The 15,455-nt window shown below is 26.5% G+C and overlaps 1 protein-coding gene across 1 annotated transcript; it reads right to left on the reverse strand.

Moving 5' to 3' along the window:
- Nucleotides 1–4,039: 4,039 nt before the first annotated feature.
- LOC129966780 (uncharacterized transmembrane protein DDB_G0289901-like) lies at nucleotides 4,040–12,430 on the reverse strand. Its single transcript, XM_056081341.1, has 4 exons — nucleotides 12,358–12,430; nucleotides 7,635–7,928; nucleotides 5,845–6,160; nucleotides 4,040–4,898 (listed from the first exon to the last, which is right to left on the reverse strand). The coding sequence occupies exons 1-4, from the start codon at nucleotides 12,370–12,372 to the stop codon at nucleotides 4,753–4,755; spliced, it is 771 nt and encodes a 256-aa protein (XP_055937316.1). The 5' UTR covers nucleotides 12,373–12,430; the 3' UTR covers nucleotides 4,040–4,752.
- Nucleotides 12,431–15,455: the final 3,025 nt, after the last annotated feature.

Below are 15,455 nucleotides of genomic sequence, written 5' to 3' on the forward strand. Positions count from 1 at the left end.
AGTGTTTTTAATTAAGAATTTTTAAATTAAAATTCCTTAAAACATTATGCGTGCTGTAAGTATTTTATTCTGCCTTATGAACTGCATTCCCAAACAGAAGCTGAAAGCATTTTTAAATGTTTATTAAAGGCAACAGCCTACCAAGTCATTACTATGATATTTTGTTGAGATAGCATTGAGCTTACTTTTACATTATTCTTGAGAAATCTGCATTATGTTAGAACTAACTGCTTTATGAGCTGTAGAGGGAACCATTATATTGTGTATTTGGTGATTTCTTTCAAGATTTCGAAAAATTTTATCAAGAGAAAGCAAAAGGATTGTGAAAACGTTGCTTAAATTTCGCAAATAGATCAACTGAAATCTTGCAACAAGTTTATAATGAGGATAATTTTAGCCAATTCCAACGTTTTTAATGACATCTGTATTTAAAATGGCCCATGAAAACTCACCAAAGGCAATCAGTTTTTATCTAACCAAAATCTATTGGACACCTAAATGAAAGTACTAATGCGTGCAAAACATTGATTAAATGCAATAATATCGCCGAAAATCTAAGAATAAGCTAAAGGAAATTCCAAATAATTTCATTTGATAATTTGCATATTATATAGCAAACCATTTTATTCCTGATATGAATGGAAAAATATGAATTCCCTTATAAGGTAGTCAGCAAACAGTTTATGTCTAATCATCCCAATGCGGATAAAAAAGACCATAATTCCTGGCTTCAACTTACGGATTTCTTTTATTTCTAAAATTCAAATTATCTTTGAAAAGAATATGAAACAACAGAAAAACGCACCAATAATTTTGATTGGTGCGTTTTTAAGTTTCCATACTTAGACAGATAGACAGATTTTCTAATAACGCATTTCCTCAAATTTAAATTTTCGTGGATTCAGGAAGCTGAAAGGCTCCACTTCCAAACTTTTGACGATTTAAATATTTGATCATTGCAGATTTCGTATATTTCAATAACAATAATAATTTTTGGTTAATTTTATTCCGAAAGTGATATATGATAAAAATAAAATCGTTATATAAATATGATATTTCGTTGAATAGGTACTACAGAGTACAATATGATTCAGTATCTTCTATTTAGTCCATTATTTAATCTCCTGTCTAGTATGATAAAACACAAACCAGGTAATATAAATGAGCGAACACCTATTGACCAAACGTATTAAAAGTATTAATTTACTCACATGAACTAGCTTTCATGAACTGTATTTTATCACAACAAAATAAATATTTATTTTAGATTATACCTGCATAATAATAAAATTTGTAAAGTAACGAAACTAACTAGCGAATAAAAGTTGCAAATTTACTCTCGTTTTTGAGGCTGGAGAACTTGAAAACATTTAATTTTAATATATATCTCTAGATTTGATAGAAGTGCGAACATACAATCGTTGATGATTAAGAAATTATGCACTTTCGTATAAAATAGAAATTGATAAAATGGGACCAGTGGATGTGGTTGGTGAAACTATTGAGTTATTCCCTTCATAGAGAATTTATAAGCGAATTGTTTTTGAGATTTCTTTCTTAATCATTGTTGGTTTAAGACACTTGACGATTGATGACAATTATGTGTCAAAACTTCCATTTAGAAAAAAGTTGTTAGAAGCAGACAAATAGTTAAAGCTGTAGTAGTTAGCCAATAAAGCCATTAGTTTTGCCAATTATTTTACTAACCTTGATTTGCTAGATGATGTTTCCCTTCCAGTATTAAGAAGTAATATCAAATCATTTGCTTCATACAATTTTTTGTTGTTGGCTAATATAATAAAATGCTCATGATCCTCGTTAACAATTTACTTAATCAAGCCATATAATGTTTTGAGTCTAAACAACCAGTTCAAAGAAATCTTTTGAAATGAATGGAGTGCCACTTTCTTTCTATTTATTTTAAATGGAATGAAAATTTATTTATTGATACTTGGGCAAAATTCGAAGACTATAGAAGTGTCACATTTTATTTGAACTGTCGAAGATAAATATACATTTAGAGCGTTAACAACAATCCATCAAATTTAGAAAAGTAATAAACTTGTTTAACTCAGATAATATAAGAATCAACTAGATCGAAACTTTGTTAAATCATTACACTCTACAACAACTCCAAATAGGTCTTTGTTCACTACGATAAAGTCTTTAATAATCACATAAAAACTCTGTGGCAAACGATATTTAAAATTAAAAAAATATTCATGAAATATAAATTGACCACACAAATTAAATGACAAGAAATAGCTTATCAACAACTCTTTCCATATTGAAAGTCCTCAAACTTCCGTTCAAGCAAAGAATGGCGGACGCTCGAAAATTCCAATTATTCCGGCGAAATTTCCACTGCCTTTCGTTGTGATAAATGATAAATTGGGATAGATTGTTGTTCGTCAGAATAGCCTAAATAAGTTTTATAAATTTTAGGAGATTTTCTTAAAACTTTCATCTCCTCTGAACCCCATACTATGTTATAAGCCCTCTTGAAAGCCGTCAGCCAAGCAAAGTCCTCTATTATATACCAGAAAATTTTGAGAGAGAGTGAGAGTAAGTCTCTATCTTGAAAGAGATTTCTATCTTGACAGAAGAATCCTCACGTCCAAGTTTGCAGAGAATTTTGAGATCCAAATGTCTTCGAAATAAGACGATAAAACGCAGAATCTACATCTTTCTTGTATTGGATTTCAGAAAAAAAAAACGCTTAATATCGTGAAACCTAATATTTATGCCATAGCTGAATCGAACGCATAGGCTATACATATATTAACAATATTCATTCCTTTATAGAGCCATTATTTCTTATAATGTTTTGTTACGATTGAATTTAATTCAATCTAATTAACTCAAGTGATTTATTAAATAAAATTAATTTGATTTGAATCTACTATTAATTTTTTAATTAATAGTAGATTCTTTGTTATAGCATGAGGTACGAAATTTCAGTATATAGACTTCTATTTCATCAAAAAATTCGATTAGAAGGTCAAACTTCTCTTTGCTTTAAATGTTGGTACATTATTATTTCAAAATGATAATAATAATTAATTAATTAATTCGGTTTCTAAAACCCCATCATGGAGTTCTTTTATGAGGTAATATTTTTTTGAGATTTTTTAAAGTTATTAATAAATAGCAGTATTAATCAGAAACTTAAAACAATTTACAATTGAAATTTTAAAATCATATATTCGGTGATGTGTGCACAAGGTCTAAAAATTGATAAAGGAAACATTTTTAGGTAGATTCCTATAGGAAGACTACCTATAACAATGGTTCTCATGACAATTTCTCATGAAAATTTTCTCATGAAAATTTCTTCAATTCTTCACCGATCATGGTGTCTATAGTCCAAGACCTAATTACCGTAGTCATCCTTTTCATAATATTATCTTATGACAAGGATGACAACGATAATTTTGGTTTATATTTTAACTGACTTGGAAATCAAAAAACTTTAAATACAAAGGTTTTTGGTTTTAACGAGTCGCTAATTTGTCTAATTAAATTTATTAGAAATTTAAAAGCCTCGGACGATTTCGTAAATGGTCCATCTAGATCAAAGGGGTGGATGCTTTCATTTCGCTTTAATTTCTTTAATATTGAAATTAGAAAAATGTTCCAATTAGCCAAATGAGCGTCTCATTAAGACAAACAACTTTTGTATTTAAAGGTTTTCGATAACTGCAATATATTAGAAGTTAGGGGCTGAAAAGTGATTTTCGAGCCCTAATTTTGACGGTTTCTAACATTAACAATTTATGCTGCCTTATAGTAATTTAGATGTAAAGAAATCTACCTTTACCTTCTAGCTTCTCGAGAGGAATTTTTTTTGTTATGATTACTACCCATTCCCTCTAAAAATTTATTTTCAATGTATTTTGTTTAATACTTTATGTTTTAGAAATTCAAATCTCTGAAGTGTATATGTACATAAAAATGCTTACAAATCCAGATACTTTAAGCGAAATATAACTTTATTGATTCAAGCAAAAAATAAATGTAAAGCAAAAGTGATGGAAAATTATAATGAGATTCAAACTTATGTTATACACAGAAACGTCAGAAAATGTATCAAGAAGTGTATGGCGCATATTTACAAGAGAATTAAAGTAGTGATTGAACAGAAAATGTAATGAAATTTACACAATGCTTAATATCACATGGAAAGCACATTGACTATACAGCAGTTATTATTCAAAAAACAAATAAGCATATGCAGATTCTTGTAACAGATTCTTCTATACAGCGATATGTAACAAGAAAGTAATAAAACAATATCCAATGCCAGGTCATTTTATCCACACTTTTCTTTTCCAACCGAATTCATTAAATTACCAACCATGCAGAAAAATTGATAAATTATCATTTTTTTAAATCTTAATTTTGTTGGAAAGAATTATGAATGTATGTGTATCACAAAACATTCAAAGCAAGGATTGTATATGTACAACAGTACAATTTTGACACAGAATTACAATTTACAGATTAATAACATCTTGTCTGGTAGATTGAAAAAAATTAAATCTTATATTATGAAAGCAGCCAACGATTTTTTATCATTTCTATCGTCATATTTGATTTTCAAAAAAATTGAAGACTTTTTGTTTTATATATTATTATGAAATGTCTGATACAATCTTTGAAAATAGCTTTTACTTTCTCATATTTGGTAATTCTATTGAATTGTTGGATTTTCCAAATTTCATATGCTTTGTTTGCAAAGAAAAGTTGGCTTTAATATCCACTTTTTCCAGATCTTGCACCACCTCCAGCTCCAGTGACTGCAGCTGCATTGCCGCCTGATCCTTTGGATTCAATTCCAGATGTAAACAGTTGCCCTATAGCAGAATAAGCAGCTGAACCTCCAGGGTTTCTTGAACCTAAGAGGTGAGCAAATTATTAATAAAGATGACTTTCCTAATATTTCATTAAAAGTACTCACACACATTTGTTAAATGATATAGCATAATAATATGTTTGGTTTACAAAGACAATGTATGACTGCAACGTCAGTCATTTAAGTGATTGCATCAGTCTAGAATAAAAAGTAAAACAAAATATATTGGGAGACGTTTTTATTGGATATAATGTAAATACCTGAAATCTAACATAATTCCATTAATACTTAAAAGTCAACCGACAGGGAATCCTAGAGATTCCAAGTTCGAGGATATTCTGTGGCGAAAGAAAGAAGAATACTTAAAAGTATTATTTTGATTATGCAATTGTATTGCAGTTCTATTTTCCCAAACCAATAGCAATGTCCAGAAGTTAAAAACTTTGAAATAAAGAATTCTGTGAATCCTTCCGAACATGTTAGTTTAGTTCAATATTACAAACGTAATATATCAATCTTAAAACTGAAAGTACACTTGATAACATTGATGACAAAAAAGTATATTATTAATTGGCTACGCTATAAATGACAATAAATAGTTTTTAAAAGCATATATATCTGCTTGTTCCAAGATTAAAAACAGGCAAGTACGTTTGTAATATTATTCTGTATTTATCCTGACTTTTAGGCATAGATTCAATATATTTACCCTATCTTTCATTGGAATAATTTTATAAGTCTTTTTACATTGCTACAAGTGCAATTCAAACTGGTTTAAAAAATGTTTCTACCAACAAATAGGGGAATATTCATAATTATGAAAAAATCATCTAGAAACAAGGCCCATATCTAAACCTATCACAAACAGGCTCGATAACATTAGAAATACAAAGCAAGCGTATTATCATGAAATTTAAATATCTATGCTTTTAGAATCTTTTGTGGGGGAGGATTTATCAGCATTTTAATTCAAAATTAATTTAACTTACCGCCAGTTCCTGTAAATCCTCCAGTTCCACTATATGTAGTGTATCTGTCCTGGATACCAGCGGGAGCTTGATCGACAGTCATCTGGACATCAGCGGGGCTTTCCTTTCCATCTGTGCCAGGTTCGTTTGTCCTGATACTGGCTCGGAATCCACTGGCATCGGCAATGTAATCGACTATACGATACAGACCTTGGATATCGGTATATCCGTAGGATCCCCTCACTGTACCGCTTGCATCAGCTTCTGCTCTGTGATAATGGCTGTTGCCTTGCTCATCAGCAGCTTGGTAGTCAAAATTATAAGGCTGTGGTGCTTCCTGTAAGCGAAGGGTTTGGTGAAAAGTCTATTTCCCTGATGTTTCAGCTTCATTTAGTTATAGTTTGATATTTTATATTTATGCCTTTAAAAAATCATAGAGTCCTTCTAAATTTGATCTCTATAAATCTATAATTTCCCTCTTTAAGAGGATTTCATGATAGAGTAGAGCTTTTCTATCATGAACTGACTTATGATGACTCAAATGACTTATTATGACACAAAATGCAATACCTAAGTCAAGAAAAGGGAGCTTCAAAAGGAAAAAATGTCTTTTCATAGCTTAACTGATTGAATTATCTCTTTATATGCTTTGATTACTAATTAAATCCACCATGTATTGTTTTGTGCAGTTTATTCATCTTAGGCATCAAATTGTTTCAAGAGGGCATTTTCTTTGCTTAGTTTAAGATCAGTTTCATAAAGAAAATACCGAACAACTTATTCAATGGGCATAAAATTGTGTAGTCTGCCTTTAGCTAAACAATCTTAATCCCCCCTCTCCCAAATAAAATTTGATTCCGATACTAGAGCCGAATTGTGTACTTCTATTCCAAGGTAGGCCTAATTAAGGAGGGATATGCTACTTCCAGCATAATTGCATAATTATACTTTCTACTTGGATTTTTGATCTATAATCAATGATCTTAGGGTCAGCATTTATTTGTTGACCCTAAAGTGTTGACCTTGAAGTGTATCTAGTTTCCACTTTTTTGCAGCTGAATTTATTGGCTTCAAGCACTTTTGGCTTGATTAATTTTCATTTTATACATTCATATTAAGCATAATTCATATTTCGTATTAATTATTTCTCAAATATTGTTAATATAAGGATAAAGATAATAAAAACTTTAAAAACAAGTTAAAATAACTAAGCAATTGAGCATAAAAATTAAGATGATTATCACTTTATTCTCTCCTCATTAACATCTTGTATATTGGTTATTCTCTTCATTAAAACCATCAGGTATTAAGTTACAGTTATCATCCTATAGAAATAAGCACAGACATTATAATGTCATAAAAATTAAGAATTTTACAAAATATTTTTTATTTGATAACCAATTTCTGACGTATTGTAATCTATTAATTGTAAATTAAAATGGCTCATGCAATTTTGCAGCATGTAACTCCTGTTAAATGCATCTCATTATCTTAATGCCATACAGTAATTAGCTTAAATGTATCAATAGCTAGAATTGTTATCCGTAATAATTAATAGTAGTTAATAAAGATACTTATCTGATACTTATCGCCCTCATAGACAATTATTTCTTGTTTTATATTAATTTATCTTGTATGAAAAAAAGGAATATATCGTTATTTTAATCTAAATCTTATTGTTTGCACGACTTCATCATAGATCCTCTGTATACAATTAATTATATGGAGAATTATTAAAGCCGTTTAGAAATTTTATAGAAAAAATAAATATAAAAATCCATTATTTCTTATTTAATTTGAGCAATCCTTACGTTTTGCCCAAATCCTCCTGAGAATCCTGATGATGATGTAGATCCACTAAATCCACTTGAAGTAAAGCTGTTACCTCTAGAAGAACCTCTCGATGATGTTGAATCACTAAATCCACTCGAAGTAAAACTGCTGCCACCTCCATAGTTTACTGCGGACCCACCTCCAAAACTGGTGGAAGACGTCCCTCCTGCCCCGTAATTAACTGATGATGATCCATAAGTTTGAGTTCCTGCTCCACTACTTTTCCCTGTGGCCACAGCTTGGCCAACAATGGCCATTATGAGAACTGAAAACTTTCATAAGTAAAAGAATTTACTAATAATGGCCAGTATAAGAATTGGAAGCTTTCATAAATAAAAGAATTTATCAACGAAAGCCATTATAAGAACTGATAGCTTTCATAAATAAAAAAAAGTATCATTAATGACCATTATAAGAACTGAAAGCATTTATTAATAATGGCCATTATAAGAACTTAAAACTGTTATAAATAAAAGAATTTATCAACGAAAGCCATTATAATAACTGATAATTTTCATAAATAAAAAATTAAGCAAAAATGGCCTTTATAAAAACTTAAGGCTTTCATAAATAGAAGAATTTATCAACAATGATCAATATGAGAGTTGACAGCTTTCATAAATAAAAAAATTGCTAATAATTGCCATCATAAGACTTGAAGGCTTGCATAAAAATCGAATTTATATTGATATAAATCTGGTTTGAGAATTTCTTTTGATGATTTAAATTGAATCTTCAATATGCGATTTAAAATTTCAAAATAAAAATAATATTTTCAGCATACAAAATTCACACATAACGAAAGAAATATACTAAAAAATCAATATAGAATTTTAAAAAAATTTAATTCTACATTTTATTCTAAAAATGAATCTTTATATCCTAAATTCTATTTTAAATTTCTATTTTATAAATTCTAAAAAAAAAAAATTGTTTATTATTTATTAAATATAAAATTCTATAAAATAACCACAAGAAGTCGATGCATAAATGTATAAATTTAATAATATATTAAATAAAAACTTAAAGTGGTGTTAAAAAATATGTTTTCTCATAACCTTAATGAAAAGGATGCCTTTAACCGCAGCTATAATATTGGGGAAAAAACATAAGGAAAAGAATTATTCTTTTAAATATTAAAAATAATGCCCCACCTTCTTAAAGCAGCAACGACAGCATGCATTTTTAATGGATTGATAAACAAAATAAGATTCTTCTCAGATGATAGCTATTTGAAGAATATTCGAGCTTCGATGAAATGAGAATCCGATGAAAATTTTTTTAACCTCCAAACCTATCCATAATAACCATTCTCAAAACAGAATCGGGCGTTCTTATTCTTTGCAAAATAAATTTTTTCTAAGTCATGTGCGATCCTTCAGTACAGAAAGAATTAAAGGTCAGAGAAGGGAGTTGAAAGTATTATCTTCACTAAAATTTGAAAATTGATTTCATGGTGGAAAGAGGATCTAAAGAAGGAATTAATATGTAATTTTTTTTGATTAAACGTAATTTTGCAATTACTTAACGTATTATCCAGTTAACTTTGGTAGCTTTAATTTTAAAAAATTCCATGGGATGTAGTGCTTGCAACTACCATCTCGTTTCTAAGATACAAGAGGATTCTTTAAGCCATGTTATAAACAAGAAAACAAATGTGCTCTGACCTCATTCTGCAAACTTTCACACCATACCAATGTAATATCATTTTATGAGATATTAGATTTAGTATTCAAAACTAGAAAATTTGTTTCTTCTATAAGAAATTTTCTGATCATGAAATATATAAAGAAGTTTTATTTTATTAAATCTTTCTTTTACAGGGACCAAATTAAACACTTACAGAGGGGTCCTGTCGCTTTATACTGCTATGTCTTCAAAAATGTTTGTTAGAATGGGTCAAAATAAAATCGGCCTTATTCATATTAAGTGAAATGTATAATCTAGCTATAGACTTTTCCTCTAAAAGAATTTCATATATATATATATATATATATATATATATATATATATATATATATATATATATATATATATATATATATATATATATATATATATATATATATATATATATATATATATATATATATATATATAATGTATATATATATATATATGGTTAAAACATCTTCATGTATCTTTAAGATGAAATGAATCGTATACATGTTTATATTTATTCCTGGTTATGTGAAATGTATTAAAATGGTATAATCCAGTATTAATTAATTATAATAGATATCCAAAAACACATTTAATTAAAAAATGAAAATCCTGAATATCATTGTAGGAAAATCGTCGTACAATAGTTGAGGGCTGTAAAAAACGAAACTAGATTATAGTCTCTAATACGAAATAACGTAATTTGATGATATTTTCTTTTGTCTTATTTATTTTTTTATATTTTTTTCCTTATAATAAAATAATGTGAGTACAAAAATTATTGAACCGAAATAAATTTATAAATAATATTGATAACATTTTTAGAACAGTTTCTCTATAAATATTTCGGAAATCCCTTTCTTCGTTAGTGCCTATCTATTTACTTCCAAGAATGATCTGCAAATTGAATTCTGTAACTCTAAATTCAATATAACCTTAAAAGTTCTATATAACCTTAAAAGATTGTTTTATATTATAAACTTCGCATTATATAACCTTAAAAGATTGTTTTATATTATAAACTTCGCATTACAACTCTCCTATTTGTCAGAGAATATCCAGCATGCAAATAATATATAGTTATAAAAATATAGAAAGTTGTTTATGTGAACAAAGCTTGAGGTCCATCTTTTTTGCATAAATTAATCTTAAAATTAAATGAAGAGACTACAATCAGAGTATTTTTGTTCAAACAAAATAATTGTGCATCCAATAAAAAATTTAAAACAATGTATTTAAATAAAATCCAAAATGATCCAAATCCAAATGTATATTTGCAGATTTAAAATTCTGTCCAATTATTTTAATTAAATGATTTTCAGTGATAGTTCGATAAAAATTCTTTTAAAAAAAGTAATCACTTCAGTTCAAAACTGATTCATTAGCATAAATTATTCATAAATAAGGGGGTTGTTTATATAGTATTTAAGTAATTTAGTAAAATGTGAGAATTAATATTATCATTTTAATATTTTTGAAAGTAATACATAAAGTTTCAAATGTTTTGAAGCAAACACAGAAATTACATGCAAAAGTAGTCTTCCATTTCAAGCAAATTTATTGTCATTTAGAAATTCATCAAAAGTATATATGAATTTCTTTTAGAAAAGATGTCAATTTCTAAAAATCCGCTTTCAGTTTTCAGTTTTAAAAAGTTCCGGATAAAACTATTACTCTTAGAAAAAAACTATTCTTAGAAATCATTCAAGATTAAAAATATTCAATTATTCCAGATCAATTAATGTCTTAAATAAGAAATTGAAATCGGTCAGTTGTATTCAAATCATGTTTCCATCTAGGCATGTCATCCATAAAACCCTCCCCGGGACCAATTAGAAGTAGAAATGCATGGAAAAAGCACTCGTACGGAATAGATAAAGAGAAAAAATAATTAATCTATTGTGTTAATTAGGACTTATCATAAAGGCTTCGCACTAGACTTCTTCCATTTTATTGTTTGCAATCTATGTCAAGAATTTTTCTTCCAAGATTTAATTGAAGCTTAGCATTTAAAACATTCTTTTCAAAGTGTGTGTATGTGTGTTATTTTTTCATTCCAATTTAACAGATAATAATTTTTTATTGTTTGATTTTCGACAGTAAAAGAATTAAAGTTTTTATATTTATAAACTTCAATAAAGACTATTTTAAGATACAAAATATGCCTAAAATGACATTAAATTAAGTCAATTAATGCATAAAGTGATATTAATTCAAATATTTACTTTAAGGAAAATTCATTCAACCAAAATTCTAAATGAAAATGTTCTGAGGGTAGATGACTCGTATAAATTTTAAATATTTAGTACTTTTTCTAGATTTTGATATAATTTGAAGTTCAATGTTTGAAAAAATAACTAAAAATAAATATATAATACTTCTTTTAACCGAAAGTATTTGTATTTTCTGATTATCTATAGTTCTGTTTATTTTTCTTACAATTAGATAGACTGTGGAAAGGATCATATTTCAAAACTTACATTTTATATAAAATTTTAATACAATTTTAGAATATAATATTCCTTCTTCACTTTTTTTAACTATAATATGTATAAATGTATATTGCTTGTAAAAATATAATCAAAAGTTATTATTTTATTTTATCAAACAAAGCAAATTAACTAACATATGCATTTCTTAATGTAGGGGCATACTTTATGAATCTTTTAATATAGTTTTTATGCTTTTAGTCAGGGCAATCCTTCTTATTGTTTTAATATGCTTAATATGCTTTTTTGTCAGGGAAAATTTTTTAATAGCTTTATGTTATTTAAAATTTAGCCATTCGAGAAATTATTATCTAAAGAATAATAATAATACTTTTTATAATAATTAAATTTATCCAAATAATTAATTAATAATTTTATCCAAATAATTAATTATCCAATGATTATTTTATCTTCGTAATAATTAAATTTATCCAAATTTTTATCTGTATTTGATGTAATAATCAGAAGATAAGATAAATTATTCTATTTTTTTTTAAAAAAAACTATCTTTTATATACATATAGAAAAAGAGCATAAGAAATAGCTTTACCTTTACGAATTTCATCTTTTGAGGAATTTTGGAAACCGTCTTCAGACTGAAGAGAAGAATACTTTTGGGATTGAAACCGAAACTCTGAGTGAATTCCAATAACACTCGTAATTCCTTTTATACTTACATCTCAACAGCAATTAACTAACAACAACCTGCCTACCCTAAGAGAAAGTGATGTATTTTTGGAAATTGAAAGGGGGTCAGGCACTTTCCTCATAAGGGAGGGAGTACGAATCCTTTTTAACGATGCTTCTCATATTCAAATAAAAAAAAATTAGGATTTTAACCCAACCCTATCTATCAAAATGTAACATCCTTTCTGAACTTCCGGATGAAAAGGTCAGACTTTTAGGTTAAAGGTTTGTGGTAAAAAAAAAATGTTAATTGTATACCAAATTAATTCTATTCAAATTTTGACAAGTCTGTTTCTTGAGTGAAAGTAGGATGAAGAGAAATTTTTGTGTTCGATTCTGGGCTCAATTAATCTAAAGAATAAAAAAATTTGGAAAATAATAAAGTCCATTAGTGCTGATTATTTAATGAAATTTCTAAACTAAAAATTATTAATTGCTGATAAACTGAAATTAAAAATTATCGCTACTTTAAATTATTACTAAGGTCAAAGAATATAAGAATAAAGCAAAAAAAAATTAATAATTACGACAAAGAATACAAGAATAAAGTAAGAAAAAATTAATAATTACTAAAGAATAAAAAAATTATGAATGCAATAATGTAAAATGAAATGATGTGAAATAATGTAAAAAATGATGATTAATGTAATGAAAAGTAAAATTTAATAATTATGACAAATAATGAATTTATATTTTTGTATGATTAAATTCATCTACAGATTATTTATTTAGATGATTAAATTCATTTAAATGAAAAAAATTGAAGATAATAAAATACATTAGTGTTGAGTATTTAATGAAATCTCTAAGCAAACAATTATTGCTAATTACTGGTAAACAAAAACTAAAAAGTATTGCTACCTTAAAATATTGCCATTGACAAGGAAAGTCAAAGTATACAAGAATAAAGTAAGAAAAGTGAAATTTAATGATGATAAAAATAATAATCTTTTTATAAAATTAAATTTATCTGCAGGTGAATAAACAACTTTTGAAAATGATAAATTACACTAGTGTTGATTGTTTTAGGAAATTTCTGAACTAAAAAAAAATTGCTAATTACTGATAAACTAAAACTAAAAATTATTGATACTTTAAATTATTGCTATTGTCAAAGAAAAGTAAAAAAAAAAAACACAAGAATAAAATAAGTAAAAAAATTAATGATGATTAGTAAGAAAAGTAAAATTTGATGATGATGAAAAAAATATTTTTTTTATATAATTAAATTCATCTACAGGTGAAATAAAAACTTTTGAAAACAGTACAATACACCGGTGTTGATTATTTATTGAAATTTCTAAACTAAAACTTATTACTAATTACTGATAAACTAAAACTAAAAATTATTGGTACTTAAAATTATTGCTAATGACAAAAGAAAGATCAAAGAATACAAGAATAAAGAAAAAAATTAATAATGATTAGTAAGAAAAGTAAAATTTAATGATGATGAAAATAATAAATTTTATTTTTTGTATAATTAAATATGTATACAGGTGAAATTAAACCTTTTGAAAATAATAAAATACACTAGTTTTGATTATTTACTGAAATTTCTAAACTAAAAATTATTGCTATTTACTGATAAACTAAAACTAAAAATTATTTCTACTTTAAATTATTGTCAGCAAGAAAAGTCAAGAAATACACGAATAAAGTAAGAAAAAAATTAATAATGATCATTAAAAAATAAAATTGTATGGTAATGAAAGATAATAACTTTATTCTTATTGTATAATTAAATTCATCTACAAGTAAAAAATGACCTCTTTAAATGAACTCCAGAAATCAAAGACTGCATAATAGTTCATTTAAATATTCTTCACGAAAATAAATCTCAATGTGAGCAGAAAAAATTGTTGCCAATATATTTATTTTTGTAGTTAAAATTTTAAAATTTACTGAAAAATTTCTGTGTAATCTCCTTTTTTGTAATATATACATATATTCTCTGGAATAAATATTACGTTAACGTTCAAATTATTAAATTATGGAATCCACAAATTCTTTCAATAATTTGTCCAAAATTTGCTTTATTTTCTTGGTTAGATGCAAAATGTATAGCAATTTAGATTACTAAAATGGTTTTCCTCTTCAGAAATTTAAAGCTTAAAAATTTCAAAATTTCGCATAAAAATTACCCATAATTTTTAAATACTGCTTCTCAGTCAATTTCGAATATTTTTGTCCAAAATTTACAAGTAATTTTTATAAGAAACTTGATCCGATTAACTTAAGGAACTTAATCCGATTTTGGATATCTAAATTTGCTTTGAGGAGAAAATTCAAAAATTTGTGTAATTTTAAAAAAAATGGTTTTTTTGTTGTTTTTTTTAGTTTTAAAATTTTTCCAATCAATATTTTAGAAATTGATCCTTAATTCTAAGAAATTAACATTTGTGAATTTACAGAAAAAATTCAAGTAATTTGAATAAAATGTCTTTTGGTTGAGCCTATTGTTGTACATCATTTCTTAAAAACCAAATTAAAGAAAACTGGTTTAAACATTCGCACACAGAAATATCATATGCTACTACATACAGTATGATATTGGCCAAAGTAAGAAAAAATATCCTGTAAATATTTTACATATCCTTCTCAAGTCAAGCGAACATTTTCTTAATTTTTAAATTTCATACAGATTGCTTGATAAATCTTTATAGAATGTTTATTCTTTAAATACAGTGTTATGAATTATTTATTATACTTGTCAAATATTAAATGAAATTTAATATTTGACAAAATAAGTCATAATTTAATCTAATCATCGAAAGGGTGCATAAAATCGTCAACTATATTTGATCTTTAGGAAGAAAATTTTGAATGAATATTTATACTATTGTAATTCCAGGTTTCTTTTCCTCTTCGCAAATCTTAGAATGTAATATAACAGTTCACAAACAATAGAAACTGAACAGGTTTCAAAATTTTTCAGAAAATTTCTTGAATAATATTAAT

The sequence above is a fragment of the Argiope bruennichi genome, chromosome 4, assembly GCF_947563725.1.
Source record: "Argiope bruennichi chromosome 4, qqArgBrue1.1, whole genome shotgun sequence".
NCBI classification, from domain to species: Eukaryota; Metazoa; Arthropoda; class Arachnida; order Araneae; family Araneidae; genus Argiope; species Argiope bruennichi.

What these genes read in the sequence shown, in the direction of transcription:
- LOC129966780 (XM_056081341.1), bottom strand. An exon ending in CAGGAGGATTTGGGCAAAAC is followed by an intron (nt 6,161 to 7,634) that starts GTAAGGATTGCT and finishes CTTCGCTTACAG; the next exon opens with GAAGCACCACAGCCTTATAA. An exon ending in AGGATTTACAGGAACTGGCG is followed by an intron (nt 4,899 to 5,844) that starts GTAAGTTAAATT and finishes CTCACCTCTTAG; the next exon opens with GTTCAAGAAACCCTGGAGGT.